General features: G+C 39.1%; 1 protein-coding gene across 1 annotated transcript in view; it reads left to right on the top strand.

The window, feature by feature from the left end:
• The window catches only part of LOC116732480 (Fc receptor-like protein 5), a 126,088-nt gene that overhangs the window by 17,113 nt on the left and 92,185 nt on the right, over positions 1-16,790 (top strand). The window contains exons 6-8 of the mRNA XM_032582695.1: positions 5,847-6,110; positions 6,395-6,655; positions 7,256-7,528. Of these exons, the coding sequence (XP_032438586.1) occupies positions 5,847-6,110; positions 6,395-6,655; positions 7,256-7,528 (798 nt within the window). The remainder of the gene's footprint in view (positions 1-5,846; positions 6,111-6,394; positions 6,656-7,255; positions 7,529-16,790) is intronic.

Here is a 16,790-nt window from a genome sequence, read left to right as displayed (position 1 = left end):
GCTGTTTTGCGGTGGAGTAATCCATCTTCATCCATGTATAGTCTGTGTTTTTGTCTCATTAGCGCAGCAACCCTCCTGTTGCCCTTGTGCCAGCCACGTTTTGGCTTTTCCTGTGCACCAACACATCTCAATACTTCACTAATCACTGGATCATCTTGTTGAGCTTGTCTAAGAGCTGCTCTACTTATATCATTTACTGGTGTGTTAGCTGCATCACATTCTTCTGTGACCAGGCTGTTGATGGTTGCTGGGCATAGCCATGGCTCAGACTCCTGAAACTGAACAGCAACTGCTTGAATAACACTGTTCATCACCTCTGGGTGTACTATCTGTGTGCAGGTTTGCATGTACTCCTCCATACTGAGTGACATTCGGGAGAGGCCATCTGCATCTCCATTTACTTTGCCTGGGCGATACTTTATTGAAAACTGGAAATCAGCCAGTTCAGCAACCCATCGATGAGTGGTTGCATTCAATTTAGCTGTGGAAAGCACATATGTAAGAGGGTTATTATCAGTGTAAACTGTAAATGGTGGTGCATAATAGAGATAATCTCTAAACCTCTCACATATGGCCCACTTCAGAGCCAGGAACTCCAGCTTCCCTGAATGAAGGTGATAGTTTTTTTCTGGGGGTGTTAGAGTTCTGGATCCATATGCTATGACTGCTAGAGTTCCCTGCTGTCTCTGGTAAAGCACAGCACCAAGCCCTTCTTGTGAAGCATCACAATGTAGAATGAACGGCTGTTCAAAGTCTGGATAACCCAATACTGGTGGTTTCACTAGAAAATCTAATAACTGGCAAAGCACCTCTTGATGTCTTGTTGACCATATAATTGGCTGTGATGATGGTAACTGTCCACTGTTCTGATTTCGTTTCCCTACACCTCGCTTTTTGTGTTTTCCTTTTCCCTTTTTCTCAGGGCTTGAGGAGAGAAGATCATAAAGAGGCTTAGCTATGCAGGAGAAGTTTGGGATGTAACTGCGATAGTAGGAGACAAATCCCAATAACTTTCTCAGTTCTCCCACTGTGGAGGGTTTTCTTTCTCTCAAAGCCTGTACAGGAGCAATATCTGCAGGATCCACTGTGTATCCATCTTTTGTGACCAGCTTTCCAAGAAATCTCACTTGGTTCTTGAAGATGTCACATTTCCTCGGTGTCAGCTTAACTCCTGTTTCCTGATAACGCTGCAATACATTTCTAAGATGATTCAAGTGGTCTTCAAATGTTTTAGAGTGCACCAAATTATCATCCAGGTAAGGCAAACACACCTCATCACGTAGCCCAGCCAGGCACTCTTCCATGGACCTCTGAAACTCTGCTGGTGCTGATGATAATCCAAATGGTATTCTCACCCATTCATACAGACCCCATGGCGTGATAAATGCAGTGAGCGGCCGACTTGATTCTTCCAGGAAGCCCTGATGATAAGCTTTTCCCTGGTCAAGGACAGAAAACCAAGAACTTCCAATCAGGCTGTTTAGCATGTCCTGTATGCGGGGAATGGGATGACGGTCTGGTAGAGACTTCTTATTCAACTCTCTGTAGTCACAGCACAGTCTGAGACTACCATCCCTTTTACGCACACAGACTATCGGGCTAGAGTAGTTTGACTTAGACTTTGTTATCCAGCCCCTATTTAACAAATCTTCAAGATATTCTTTCACCTCGTTGTGCAGTGGTTTTGGAACAGATATATATGTTCTAGTCACTGGTGTGGGATCTTGTAACCGGATTTTGAGCTGCAGTGAGGGGATGGTTCCAACATCATAATCATCACGAGAGAAGGCTGCACACTCCTCTCGAAGTAGTTGTTTAACCAACTGCTGTTGTGCTGGGGAAAGGTGGCTGATGGGAACTGGTGGATCCCATCGATTTTCACTTTCAGCTCTGCTTTGGTTCTCCTTTTCTTCCCCTTTGCTCTCTGATCCCATTGAAGTTCCCTTTCCACAATTAAAATTTGGTGTCTCCATTTCATTTACTTCTGTTGGTGCCACATACATTGCTTTTACTGCTTGGATTTGACCCACTTTACTTTTGGAGGGTAAAACGATATCATGAGCAGTATCATTGTTCACTGGGATTCTGAAGCAGGACCAGGAACTCTGTTGTAAGCACACTATTCCTTCTTTAACCCTTAGTCCTTCTGGTAGCTGTGACTGTGACAGAGGTTCAAACAGGACTCCTTGCTGACCTGCGAGCAGACCAGCTCGTGTACTGCACTTCACCATCTTCATCTGGCCAGCTGGGATGATGAGATTTTCTCCTGATGCTTTAACAGTACTAATGCCCTGTTCCCCATTCATATTTCTCATGACTTTTAGAAATACCTCTGCCTTCTTACTTTCAATAGAAAATGCTGTACTGACAGCTTCTGTAATGATGGGGGCAGGATCTACACCCATTTTTAATAGGTATTCAATCACATTGTAACCAATGATTGGTTCTTCTCCCACCGCATCCTCTTCAGCAACTAGAACTGGCACCCAGAGCTCTAGCTGTGTTTGACTCACTGATGGTAATTTAAATTTTACCTCAACCCAGCCAATAAAAGGGATTGGTGTCTTATTCACTGCTCTTCCATCCAATATTCCAGGTCCAATAATTTCAGTGAGGCTTCTGATAGTAACATCGGGGAGATTCTGCTTTCTCCATTTTTCACTCATGAGGCAGACCTGTGATCCAGTATCCCATAGAGCTCTGGTTTCCACTCCATCCAGCAGGCAGATAATGGTACACTTCTTTCCAATCAAGTTGAGCAGTTTGTCTCTTTGTGATGGAGAGAGGAGGTTGACACTAACACTCTCATTCCACTCAGATGATGCGTGTCTCACTGCTTCCATATACTTAGGTTCTGAATGGTGTGTGATGTCAGTGGTAAGCTTGTGTCCATTTTCTATTTGGTCACTTTCCTTTTTGTCATCTCCTGTTGCTGGTACCGATGTCACACTGCTCACAGACATATCTGCTTCTCCGGGCCTATCTGATGTGTTTTTAACAAACCGACACCCACGTGATAGATGCCCACTTTGTCCACATTTGAAGCAATGGTCACAAAACTCTCCTCTATTGTTGTCCTGACAGTGTTTACAGCCACGTCTCCGACTTGGTCTTGACTTGGAAACAGGTAAATGAGAGTCATTAACCAGCCTCCTGATGTCTTGCATCTCACTTTTAAGTTGTCTGATGGCGTCTAACAGCTCAGTTTCTGTGTGAGAGGCAGATGATTGCACTTTTCCAGTTTTGTTCTTTATCCCGTTGGAAGATGGCTGTTCTTGCTCCCAAATTGCTCCAACTGTTGTTTTGGGGGCTGACTGTGCTTCTGCTCTAACCTCCCTCACTTTCAGATCTTTATTGTTCCTCCTGAACTTCTGTTGCCTTTCCCATTCAATGCTGGCTGCTTCATTAGTCTTTGCTATCAGTACATCATCTGTAACTGTCAGATCATCCAGGGAGTTCTTGAGCTGGTGTTTAACATTATCATTAATAAGTCCTGTTCCTACTGCTCTCAGAAACTTCTTTTGAATCAGTTCTGGGCCATAATCCCCTTCTGAACCAGGTTCTCTAGATGCAGCGAGCAATCTTTCTTTTAATTCTATTGCTCTAAACAAGAAATTTTGTGGAGACTCATTACTATCCTGCGTAATGTTAATTAGACGATGGTACAGGTCAGTGGAGCTATCTTCCTTGTAATGTCCCTTTAATATTGTACGCAGCTGTGCAATAGTAAGGTCTGTTTTGATCTCTAGCATATCACGGAGCGGTAAACCTGGGCTAATAGCTCTGACCACAGCCTCTATGATCTCCGCTTCACTGTGATTTCTTTTTAGGCCCATTTCAATCTGATGGATCAGGTTTGAATAGGACAGTTTGTCTCTCTGACCTCTTTCTCCAATTTGGCCATTAATTTTAAACTCTCTTCTTATTGTAACTTCTGGTGGACGTGTTGCAAAGGGGTTGGCAGGTTGTGTTGGAAGTGGTGATGTTTCCTGTTTTTTCACTTTGTTTTCTAATTTTGCCATTTCTCCCTCTAATTTCTTTGTTGCCGCCTGGAAACTTAGCTGTAATGCTGCATACTGTTCTTGTAAATCAATAAGAGCAGCATTATCCTGATTCACAGTATCATCAACCATATGTGACATCTCATATTCGCTCACTTCTTTAGCTTTTGATATTAATCTGCTGAGGAATTCACGAGCTACATCCTCTTCCTCACTCTCCATAGCTGTATCTACAGCTGCATCTATTAGTCTGATCAGCTTGTGCTTTCTGGTCTGATTTTCTGTTGAGACTTTTCCATATGAACACACCTCTTGTAGCTGGTCCACTTTCAACCGCACCAGGGCCTCGCTCAACTGGTCTTGCAGTTGCTCCAACTCCATCGCTGGTGTGTCACAATCTCCTCTCTCTTCCCTGAAACACCGCTGATCCCCGTACGGGCCACCAATTTTTGTTGCACACTTAATAATAAATCAGTGTGGTGTTGCGCAGGTTCTTTTATTTTGACAATTGCTGTGGAAACATGAGAGCGACAGTGAGCGCCTTCACTGACCAGCCGTTGCTACGCTTAATTGCCGTTGGCTCGCTCACAAATAAATATTTACGACATGAGTCAAATAATAAATATTTACAATACAAGTCAAATAATTAACTAAACACTTCCACATATATACCTCGCTACTCCGCCCTAGCCCACCTTCTCCACAAGAGACATAAACAGCAGCGCTAATTGACATTTACCTGTGGAAACATGAGAGCGACAGTGAGCGCCTTCACTGACCAGCCGTTGCTACGCTTAATTGCCGTTGGCTCGCTGAGTCAGGAGTGCTGCTCACCGTGCTCTATGTGCCCACTGGTGGCGAAGCGTTGTCACTGCAGTCCAGTGCATCTCAGTAAGATAAGTGGAGCTTAACAGCACAGCCAGGATAAGAAAAATGGAAGCAAATAAACAAACAGAAAAGGGAGGGGGTGTAATTACATCTGATGTCCATTCTCTCACATATAGAATAAATACATTAACATATTCATCTATGATGTCATGACCAGAACATTTTACAACCTGGCATTTGGCAACTTATTTACTTTTGTGTATTTCTCTCCGGGTTTCGTATTAATTTGGACAAGTTTCAATCAGAGAGCCTTTATTCACATATTTTACAGCTTTAGCTGCAGGGTGAGAGGTAGGACATCAAATTAAGCTCAGTGATTAAATGCTGTCACCATCTTAATCATTTCAGTTCATAAAGTCCTCACTGATATCTTTGCTGATTTTTAGCCATACTTCCATGCACGTTTTAAGAAAACAGTCACAAACTTAATTTCTCCACTTTCTTCAGGTTTATCTGACTCACACTGATACAGAGTTGAAACTGGTTGATAAAGTCTGAAGAATCTGCAAAGGTCAAAGTGTCAAGTCTGCACTGTTCAGTTGAGAGCAGAAGTTAACAAACACTGAATAAAAAGACACATAGACATTTTTTCCTCATTGTCTCAAGTTAAATCAGATCAAACTTCTCTTGTTTTAGGTTAGCTAGAATTAAGTTGCTTTTATTTGTTAATGCCAGAAAATGTGGGTTAGGGGTTGGTTCTTCAGAACCATCATGACTTTAGACCAGCCAATACAAACTCTCAAATGACAAATGAATTGAGGATTATTTTAGCTATCAGTGGAGATTACAGCTGCAGAGCTGAAAGAGACGATAATAAAACAGAATATAGTGAAGCCCTCAGACTGACAGTGTCAAATGAGTTAGAATACAAATCTACACAACTTAAACAAGAAAACTGAACCAGAACCAGATCATGTTCTGATGGTTTGATTGATTTTTCTGCTTTGAATCCAACAGCAGATAAACCCAGAGCCAAACTGACAGCAGACAGAACAATCATACCAGCAGGGGGCAGCATAACACTGAGCTGCTCTGTGGACGAATCTGATGACTGGAAGTTTGACTGGTTCAGAAATGATCAACAATATTCTGTAGCTCGGTTCAGAGGAACCAGTGAACCAAACAGAGTCATCAGTGTCTCAGAGGGAGGAGAGTACAGCTGCAGAGGAGGAAGAGGAGATCCAGTTTTTCATACAGAAAAAAGTAACGTTCAGAAAATTGGTGAGTTTAGTTCTATTCTGTAATAAAACAACAAAAAAAGCTGTTTCAAATCTTTGATCTGTTTTTTGGTGAAGTTTTATTACTGCTCATTGTGCTCCGTTTGTGGTTCACCTTAAATTATTACATGTTGTTTTTTCTTGCTTTGTCAGAAACAAAACACAAAATGTCTTATTTGCATATCACCAATTAATGAAGGTGCTAATTGTAATCTATAAGAATTAAGCATTTTCCATTTATTGCTTAATATAAGTTTTTGTCTTCTGATTGAATATTATTCATTTTAGTGTCTGGGCCGACTGTGAACCGGCATCCCAGCTGGCCTGTTGTATTCAGAGGAGAGACGGTCACTCTGAGATGTGAGATGCAGGATGATGAAGGAACTCAGTGGACGTATGAATGGAGTCCAAGCAACAGAAAATCTCCAACATCCAATGAATACAGGATCAGCAGAGTCTCTAAGTCTGACAGTGGGAGCTACTGGTGTAAGGCTAGTAAAGGCTATCAGAGATCAGGCTGGAGCTCTGAATTTAAACTGACAGTGAAATGTAAGTCTGACAGAAACATCCTCATTCACACAATCCTAGAACACCAGACAACATTTGTGGATGCAAAACTCCTCACATCTGCTTTAGTTCTCATGTTAAATGATAAATCAGAAATAATTTGTATCAGTTTTAGGCTATTTTATCTTAGCCTGGCCATTGACTTCAGTTAATCTTAGTTCTAATCTCTCTTCAGTGCTCTGTCTGGGCTTTCTCCCATTGACTTGGATTATCTACAGTAGAATTTCTACCGGGCCAATCAGCGAACAGAAGAAGTTCTGAACGATGATGTCGATTTTCTGCGTTGTTTTAGAAATGTACTCTGTCTGTAGTTTTAGCAACGGAAGCAGAGGAAGTGAAGGAAGCCGTTCAGTCGGTTCTAGTCACGCTTCCAAATACTGGTTCTTGAAAGAATAGTTCTTATTTTAATCAGGTAAATTGATTGGGAACAAATTCTAATTTTCAACAATAACTTGGCCAGGAAGCGTTAAACATCAAACAGCATAAGTGACTCAGAAGTTAAAGTTTGATTGATCTGAACAGATTGTTTCCTCAAACAAGCCACTTTCTAAAGGTTGTCTTGTTTCTGTTTGTTTCAACCAGCAAATGGACCCAAAGCCTCAATAAAAGCAAGTCCTAACATCATACCAGCAGGGGGCAGTGTAACACTGAGCTGCTTTATTTACATCGGTGTTGGCTGGAAGTTTGACTGGTTCAGACTGGAGTCCAAGTCTTCTACAGCTCAGCCCATCAGAACCAATGAATCGGATGGAGTCCTCTCCATCTCAGAGGGAGGAGAGTACAGCTGCAGAGGAGGAAGAGGAGATCCAGTTTTCTATACTGAGACCAGCAGAGAGGTCACTATTGAGAAAACAGGTAAACTTGTCTTTATTGTGAAATGAAACATCTTTAATGTTTCTTTGTTCATCAGTGGTGTTAAAAACATTATGACTCCAGTGTGATGATCATCATCTGTAACTCCATCTAATGACGCCTGAAAGCAGAAAATTTGCTCCTGTTCATGTTGTCAGATATTTAAGCCAGACTATGAATTTCTATGTTGATATTAATGTAGGAGGATTTACTGCAGCAACGTTTGTCTGTTTGATGGAGAAACTGTCACAAATGTGATTATGTAATGAATACAGTCCAACATTCTGGCTTTATGTCAGTAATTTATAGGAAGTGCATGTTATATGTCTAATACTGCTATGTTTTGCTTTATCGTTCTCTACCAGTGATCATTTTATTTTGTCAATTATAATGAGAGATATTAGACACCTACTGTTGAAGACAGATATTCACATTCACTGGATCAAAAGTCATTAAAATTGTTTTCTCAGTGAATTAAGTTAAATCAACATTTTCTTATTTTAGGTCAATTAGAACGACCAAAATTATTTCTATTTGCTAAATAAAATAAAAACGTAGTGACACATTTGAGATGTTTTTTGTAGTTATCTTTGAATTCAGAATGTATATATCTTTTTTCAGTATCGTGGATAATTGTCTTTAAACTGTTTGTCTTTGGTCAAACCTTTTGTTTCCCTCCACAAACTTCTGATAGTTTAAATGACACATTTGAGTTAATTGAAGACACACCTGTGGGTGTGTTTTAGGGCCACACCTGAAACTCACTGCTTTCATGTTCGACATGATAGGAACATCAAAAGCTACAAAAAAATAATAATAAAAAATCCTCCAAAAGATATTTTTGCTAAGTTTTCTGGCATTTAGCAAATAGAAATAATTTTGTTAATTGTAACTAAATTAAAAACTAGAGAAGTTTGGTCTGATTTGATTTCAGACGTTGGTAAATAATGTGTATGTGTCTCTTTATTTGGTGAATGAAAATATCTGCTCTCTGTTTCTTATGTGATCAGTTTCCATTATACCAACTGTGATCCAACAACCCAGTTGGGCAAAGATCTACAGAGGAGAGAGAGTCACTCTGAGATGTGAGATCCAGGATGATGGAGGAACTCAGTGGACGTATGAATGGAAAATAAACAATATAAACTCTTCAACATCCAGTGAATTCATGATCACTGCTGATAACAGTGGATATTATGGCTGCAGAGGAAGAAGAGGCAGTTTCACCTTAACAAAGTGGGGAGTCATCACATTTACAGTGTTCTGTGAGTTCACCATGTATGAATTATGTTTACAGGGTTTTACTAGCAAATATCAATATTTAATTAAATATTTCTGTATGTGTGTAAGTATGTTTATACTTTCACGCATATCAAAAACTGAGAATCAACTTTTTCTGCAGGTTACAATGAGTAGCTGCATTTCCATGACAAATGTGAACAAATCTTTGTCCATGTTCTGCTATGCTAAGCTCATTCACATGACAAGTCATTAAAAATCAGTGACTTGTGTAAACAGTTACATGAAATGTATTAATAATTCAGTCATGGTGCTAGCGCTCATCATCTCTCAGTCATCAGAGGAAAGTTTTACTCCAACACTAGAAATTTAATTCAAAATAGCATTTTTGTGACCATCTCTCTCTCTCCAGCACCCAAACCTCAGCCTGTCCTCTCTGTGTCTCCATCATGGCCGAATCCTGGAGCCTCAGTGACTCTGAGCTGTGAGGGTTTGGAGCATCAATCAGCAGGATGGAGGTTCTTCTGGTATAAAGCTGTTCCTGCTACATCCAGCAGTACCTACAGATTTGAGCTGCTTCCTGGCAGCACCAATGGGACTGAGCAGAACTCCTTCATCATTAATGGACCGACTCACACAGCAGGATTTGTGTGCAGAGCAGGAAGAGGAGAACCAAAGTTTTACACTTTTTACAGTGAACCAATGTTTGTCTGGTCTGCAGGTCAGTTTGTTTTTGTTCTTTCATTTTGGATTTTTATTCCACAATTTGCATTGCACTTTTGATGAGCTCAGGTTTCTAGTTAATGTTGTGAATAATGTATTGTGTTCCTCCTGTTTAATGTGTTTTTTTATTAATAGTGGTAAACACACCACTCAGTTAAGTTAGAGAAGATGATGAATAAAAAGCTGAGACTATTCTGATAACAATAACAAAACAATGTGTTGTTGAAGCTATGAAATACTGATGAATGTAATCCTCAGTCATTGGCCTAATTTCACCTGAATGTATCTCTTTTCCAAGTTTTGCACATCTTTGACAAATAATTAACTTTTGACTCTGGTTAAATAGTTGGTGCACATAGTTTTGGAAAAGAAGAAAAAATAAGTTGGAAGCAGCAATCTCCTAATGTTGTTCCCTAGGGAGTGTCTAATGGTAGAATGAGTTTAGCTGTCAACGTGACAAAATTATTTAGCTTTCTGCTAAAAGACAGTGATGAAGAGAAGAACAACCAGAATACAGCAAAGTGTTGATGGAGACGGACCAGAAGCAATAAAGAGAATGTTAACCTCTGGAACCACTAGGGGGTGCTGTGGTGCATGGGTAAGCTGCAATAACATGAAGAAGAAGCTGACAGAGCAGCCGGTTACCTGAGAGAACTTACAGGGGTTGGACAATGAAACTGAAACACCTCTCATTTTAGTGTGGGAGGTTTCATGGCTAAATTGGACTAGCCTGGTGGCCAATCTTCATTAATTGCACATTGAACCTATAAGAGCAGAGTGTGAAGGTCCAATTAGCAGGGTAAGAGCCCAGTTTTGCTCAAAATATTGCAATGCACACAACATTATGGGTGACATACCAGAGTTCAAAAGAGGACAAATTGTTGGTGCACGTCTTGCTGGCGCATCTGTGACCAAGACAGCAAGTCTTTGTGATGTATCAAGAGCCACGGTATCCAGGGTAATGTCAGCATACCACCAAGAAGGATGAACCGCATCCAACAGGATTAACTGTGGACGCAAGAGGAAGCTGTCTGAAAGGGATGTTCAGGTGCTAACCCGGATTGTATCCAAAAAACATAAAACCACGGCTGCCCAAATCACGGCAGAATTTAATGTGCACCTCAACTCTCTTGTTTCCACCAAAACTGTCCGTCGGGAGCTCCACAGGGTCAATATACACGGCCGGGCTGCTATAGTCAAACCTTTGGTCACTCGTGCCAATGCCTAACGTCGGTTTCAATGGTGCAAGGAGCGCAAATCTTGGGCTGTGGACAATGTGAAACATGTATTGTTCTCTGATGAGTCCACCTTTACTGTTTTCCCCACATCCGGGAGAGTTACGAAGTGGAGAAGCCCCAAAGAAGCGTACCACCCAGACTGTTGCATGCCCAGAGTGAAGCATGGGGGTGGATCAGTGATGGTTTGGGCTGCCATATCATGGCATTCCCTTGGCCCCATACTTGTGCTAGATGGGCGCGTCACTGCCAAGGATTACCGAACCATTCTGGAGGACCATGTGCATCCAATGGTTCAAACATTGTATCCTGAAGGCGGTGCCGTGTATCAGGATGACAATGCACCAATACACACAGCAAGACTGGTGAAAGATTGGTTTGATGAACATGAAAGTGAAGTTGAACATCTCCCATGGCCTGCACAGTCACCAGATCTAAATATTATTGAGCCACTTTGGGTGTTTTGGAGGAGCGAGTCAGGAAACATTTTCCTCCACCAGCATCACGTCGTGACCTGGCCACTATCCTGCAAGAAGAATGGCTTAAAATCCCTCTGACCACTGTGCAGGACTTGTATATGTCATTCCCAAGACGAATTGATGCTGTATTGGCCGCAAAAGGAGGCCCTACACCATACTAATAAGTTATTGTGGTCTAAAACCAGGTGTTTCAGTTTCATTGTCCAACCCCTGTATATTAGTATGTTGTTTTATTTTCAGTCGCTTTGGTTGTTATGTGTACTTAGTGTTTTTGTAGTGTTTTACACTAAAAGAAAAATATCGTGTGATGTTTTTAAATCTTCATTATTTTATTATTTTATTTTATTTCTATTGGTACATGCATTTATAAACAACACTGAGTCTCTTGGAATTGCTTTGACGTTCATTAAGCTCTGATTTGTTAAACTTCAAATTCAATAACAAGTTGAAAATTCTTGTCGTCCTTCACTATTTATAATAAATGAAGGAGAACCTCACTGCTGTTTTCTGTTAGCGTAGGTCCATGGCTACTCAACTGCTTCGTTCTCTACATGGATGCACAATTTTATGATTTGGTTCAACATGTGATTCATAAATGTGTTAATTGTTTGGGTTCCTCTGCATTTATATTTTTTGATGTGGTGGAAAATTTTGGTTACAACTGAAACCATTGTACCTTAAATATTTAAATTATATTATTTAAGTGCTATTTGGAAGTTTGATTAACTGAATTATTTGCAGAAATATTTGATAGAAGATTGTAAGTTTTTAAAATTTCCTTCCCTTTTGACATTTAAAGGTCAAAACCTTGGAGTCACTTTTGATCATTTCTATTTTAACTACCATAAAGTAACAAAGTAGCAGATTATCACTGCAGCAGTTTACTGTTATTAATATTTAGCAAAGCTGATAGTTTTTATATTTTTTATTTCAGTTTTGTTACCTCAAAGCTCTGAAACTCTGACATTGTGGACTCTTTTCTCACTTAAAAAAAGATAACTTTAATATCAAATATTATTTGAAATAATGTCAGGTCTAAATACCTATTAGAGACAATTTAAACAAATACAGGAAAGACAAGAGAGTTAGATTCTTTGTTTCTCGCGAGGAGAGCAGACAGAGATGTGTTTACAGTTACAAACCTCCGACCGCTCTGCAACACATCTGTCTGTTCCTCTCTTTTATTGATCTTTAGGAAACCCTGCCACACGGGGCGCTGCAACTCTAAAAGGGTGGAGTCAAAACATGGTTGCAGCGCTAAATAACATTCACTAATCTAGACACATGTTATCTATACTCTAAATCTTTCTTTCCCCAGGCACGGTGTCGACCAAAACACGTTGCATAGCTTCAAAGCAACGGCTTTGTATCACAAAGAAGCACAGAGCAGAGTTTATTGTCAGGCATGTAAAACTCTGCTGGGAGCAATTAACACCTCTGTCTTGTAGGAAGTCCTGCAGGGCAACATCTGCTGAGAGTAGCTGTCACCTCTATTTCCCAGGGAAGTCTCAGGATAGAATCAAAGTTATTTAACACACAGAAACATTATCTAAAATGTAACTACAAAGCTACATGATACAACAAATATTTGATAATTACTAATACAATTTACCTAACAGTTAACATATACAGTATTTTCTTTCTTTTGTTGTTGTTTTTGGTGTCTTTGGTTTTACCTTCCCTACTGTAATGTCTGTAAACCACTAATCTTTTTACAGTTTATTTTACAATCACAGCTCAATAATGAACATTGTTTTTTACATTTTTTCAACACTAAGAAAAATTCTGTACAATTATTTTCTTGTTTTCAGACTCTCATCCAGCAGCTTCTCTCTCAGTGAGTCCTGACAGAGTTCAACATTTAATTAATCAGCCTGTCACAATGAAATGTGGTGGGAACGACACCAAGTGGAGAATGAGGAGGTTTACAGAATCAACCAGTCCATCATACATTCTGTGCTCCAACTGGGGGACGATGGATGGATTCTCATGTACCATTAACAGACTGGAGGATCACAGTGGAGTTTACTGGTGTGAGTCTGGATCTGGAGAATTCAGCAACGCAGTCAACATCACTGTACAGGGTAGGTTATGATTCATGGTGTTTTTACTTTTTCCAGTGTTTTAAACATTATTTATATTTCATCATACCTGAAAATACTGTAAACAACCCGTAGCAACCTAGTGATTCCTGAATTGTGCCCTGTTCATAAATTTAAAACATGAATATAGAAAAATTAAGTGGTAAACATATGCAGCGGATGGGTGTTAAAAGTTTTTCCTTCAAAACTGAGCAGCTTCTTTCTCTGACTGTTTCGTAAACAACTGCTCCAGTAAGTAAAAGGCGAATCATTTGCTTTTTGAACAGAAACATAAAATGTGGTTAAATTTAATAATATGCATTGTGTAAATGTGTGGAGCCCCCTAGAGGCCAGGGGGCTCCATACAAATCAGCACAGAATACTGTGCTGATTAGTAAATATGGCTTAGTTGAATACTGTAAGCATTTCTTATGGTGACCTTTGTACTTTCAGTTATAATAAAAGGCTTTCGTCAGGTTTTTCTATGCATGTTAATATCTCCTTCTAAAATATCTGAAATTTTATTTTATTTTTCTTTTGGATCAAAAGGCACCACAAATCTGTGATATAAACAGAAACTTTCCGTAAGAAGAACAAAAATAAAAATACATCTAAACTATTTGGACTATTTCTGAGTTATTATCGTGGACAAATCAGTCATCTGACGGTTTTGATCGTGTCTCTTGTGTTGGTAGTCTGAATGGTTTAAAGGTCCGTTTTCATGTGCAGTTCCATCTCAATGCAGACATAAGCATGCAGTGAATAAATCCATTTTCAGTCAGTTTTTTGCACCAAAGAGTTAAGAATAAATGCTAAGACTCTTTAAATGTGTATACATTTAAATTTTTAAGTTGACATTTGTGACTGTATACAAAAGGAACCAGCAAATATTGCAGTAAGCACATTGCCAGGGAACGCAACACTTATAACGCAAGAGAAAAAATTTGTTCCAAGTTCCATCTGGGGCTCTGTACAAGTGAACATTGTTGCAAATCCATAAGGCATGCTAACAGTCCACAACCATTTCTTCCATAATCTATTGTGTTGTCTATCACTGAAGTCTGGATGAGAATAAATCAATCTGTGGAGAAATGATAAGATTATTCCCTATACTTTCTAATTTCATAAAGATTAAAAATGAGTGACCAATGACCTGCACACATTTGTTTTAAAACCTAAGACTTCTCATCTTAGTCATCACTGAAAACTTTCAGTAATCAATCACAAATGTATTCGTATCATCAACAATTAAGAGCAACTGCTGCATTAACGTGAGTCTATTTTAGTCGCTTATGCAAAAACACCCAAGATTTTATTTCTGAGAATGTAAAGATTACTGTTTTCGGTCAAATTTGAACCACACATACTCAGATAAAACCAACTGTAATGTCCTAAATAAAGGAGCCATAAGCTTGACGCTCTCCGTCTTTCCCATTCGGTCCACTTGATGACGAAAACGACAAAACAAAAAAAAGGACTGGATACTCTTAATATAGTTGAATGGTTTACTTCAGAAATAATAATAAAAACGGTACAAAGGTTACCTTTCCACGAAAAATAAAGAGAAACGACAATTTAAATTTAAAGAGTGAGGTCAAAAAACTGTGTGGCTCCACTTCAACTGCCCAACTGACTCTGGCTAGCCACACCCTAAAATCCTTAATTCCAATTAGATTTGCAAATTTTCAAGACTTAAGTGTAGTCAAATATAGTAAATTACTATGCAATAGATTTAACTAGTTATCATTTTTATCCAAATAAACAAATTATAATAAGAAATATGAACATAACTTATCCTGAAGTCTGAATGAACAAAAACTGAATTTAGGCTTCTACACCAACTTTAAAAATACTTCTTCATAATGCAATTTTTTCTAAATGTCAACAACAATTAATTGCTCAACAGTCCGTGATATTCTGATTGTTTTACAGATGATGATCATGATGGTGTTATCCTGGTGAGCCCTGTTCATCCTGTGACTGAAGGAGATCCTGTTACTCTGAGCTGCAGAGATAAAAAACAAAATCTTCTCTCTAATGTGTTTTTCTATCATAATAATAAACTCATCAATAATGACAGCAGAGAGGAGCTGAATATCTCTGCAGTGTCAAAGTCAGATGAAGGTTTCTACAAATGTCAACATTCAGGAAAAGAGTCACCAAGGAGCTGGATGTCTGTTAGAGGTGAGGAGGATTAAAACTTTTCATCATTTCTTATTTTGTAAACAATTTGTTCAGGGAAAAGATAAACAGAGTCATTGATGTGCCTTAAATCTTGTCTTTCACCACAAATATAGCAGGTAGAAAAGTGACAAAAAGCAAAATAAGTTTCCTAGCAGCTTGTTCTTGATATTGTTGACATTCTTCCAAAATATGTAAGAACGATATATTACTGTGTTAGGAATGAATGAAATTCCTCTGGTTGCTCTAAAAAGACACAGTGGCACAAACTTGTTTTTCATTCATTGTCGGGGTAAAAATGTTTTCTTATGTTCAATGTTTCTTATTTCCAGTAACTGTATCCAGTCCTGTCAGCTCTTCATTTCCTGTGATGTTGATCATTAGACCAGTGGTTGGATTCACTCTTGGTTTTCTCCTGCTGTTGATGTTGTGCTGCAAACAGTCCAAGGGTGAATATGCAGCAACTTGGATGCTTCAGTTTCAAATGTTTTAAATTTCTTTAGATGATTTGACAAAACAGAGGAACAAAAAAAGAAAAACAGTTTTGCACTATAATGCATCAAATTGTCTTTTTTTCCATCCACAGGTTTATGGTGCTTCAGGTCAGTACTCTTTAATTTACTTTCCTCTGATTCTTCCATCCGTTTTGTATTTATTTCAGTATAACCTTTTGCATAATTTAGGTCAGAGGTCAGCAGTCAGAGCTCGACCACAAATCAAGGATCCAACCAGACAGAGAGCCAAGTTTACAGCTCTCTGCTACACGGTTAGTAACCTTGATTTATATTTTATATAAGTTCCCTAAAAATGTGATTCAAGATGATTTCATTTTCAATAATCATTTATCAAAGACCTTAAACAGCCACACTGGACATTATTCTGAGAAACACAGAAAAAGTTCAGCATTATTTACATCTGATTCAACCGGAGCTGGTGTTAAAATGTAACCTGCAAAAATCCTGAACATGATTAGGATTTTTCTACAGTCCAACACAGTAACATATGAAAGCAATGCTCAATACATCTGCTACAGAAAACATGCTGCCCTCATGTGTGGGATGTTTTCTAACTTTTAAACAGCAGCAAGAAAAAAACAGCAACATTTTAATATTCTGTGTTTTAATAAATGTGTCATACTTGTGGCAGATAACACTAAAGAAGACATCACATTGAAAACTGCAAAAAATGAAAAAAAGGTTTTAAAATCCCAAATGCAGATTATTCTACTCTTGACATTGTCATTGCTCTGCAGGTGATGCTTCTGAATACGAGTCAATCCAACCAGCCACTATGAACAGTAAGTTAAACTCCTTGAAGAACGTCGAGA

This window comes from Xiphophorus hellerii, chromosome 14, assembly GCF_003331165.1.
Source record: "Xiphophorus hellerii strain 12219 chromosome 14, Xiphophorus_hellerii-4.1, whole genome shotgun sequence".
Taxonomy (NCBI): Eukaryota; Metazoa; Chordata; class Actinopteri; order Cyprinodontiformes; family Poeciliidae; genus Xiphophorus; species Xiphophorus hellerii.
This window is presented reverse-complemented; position numbering and strand designations above follow the sequence as displayed.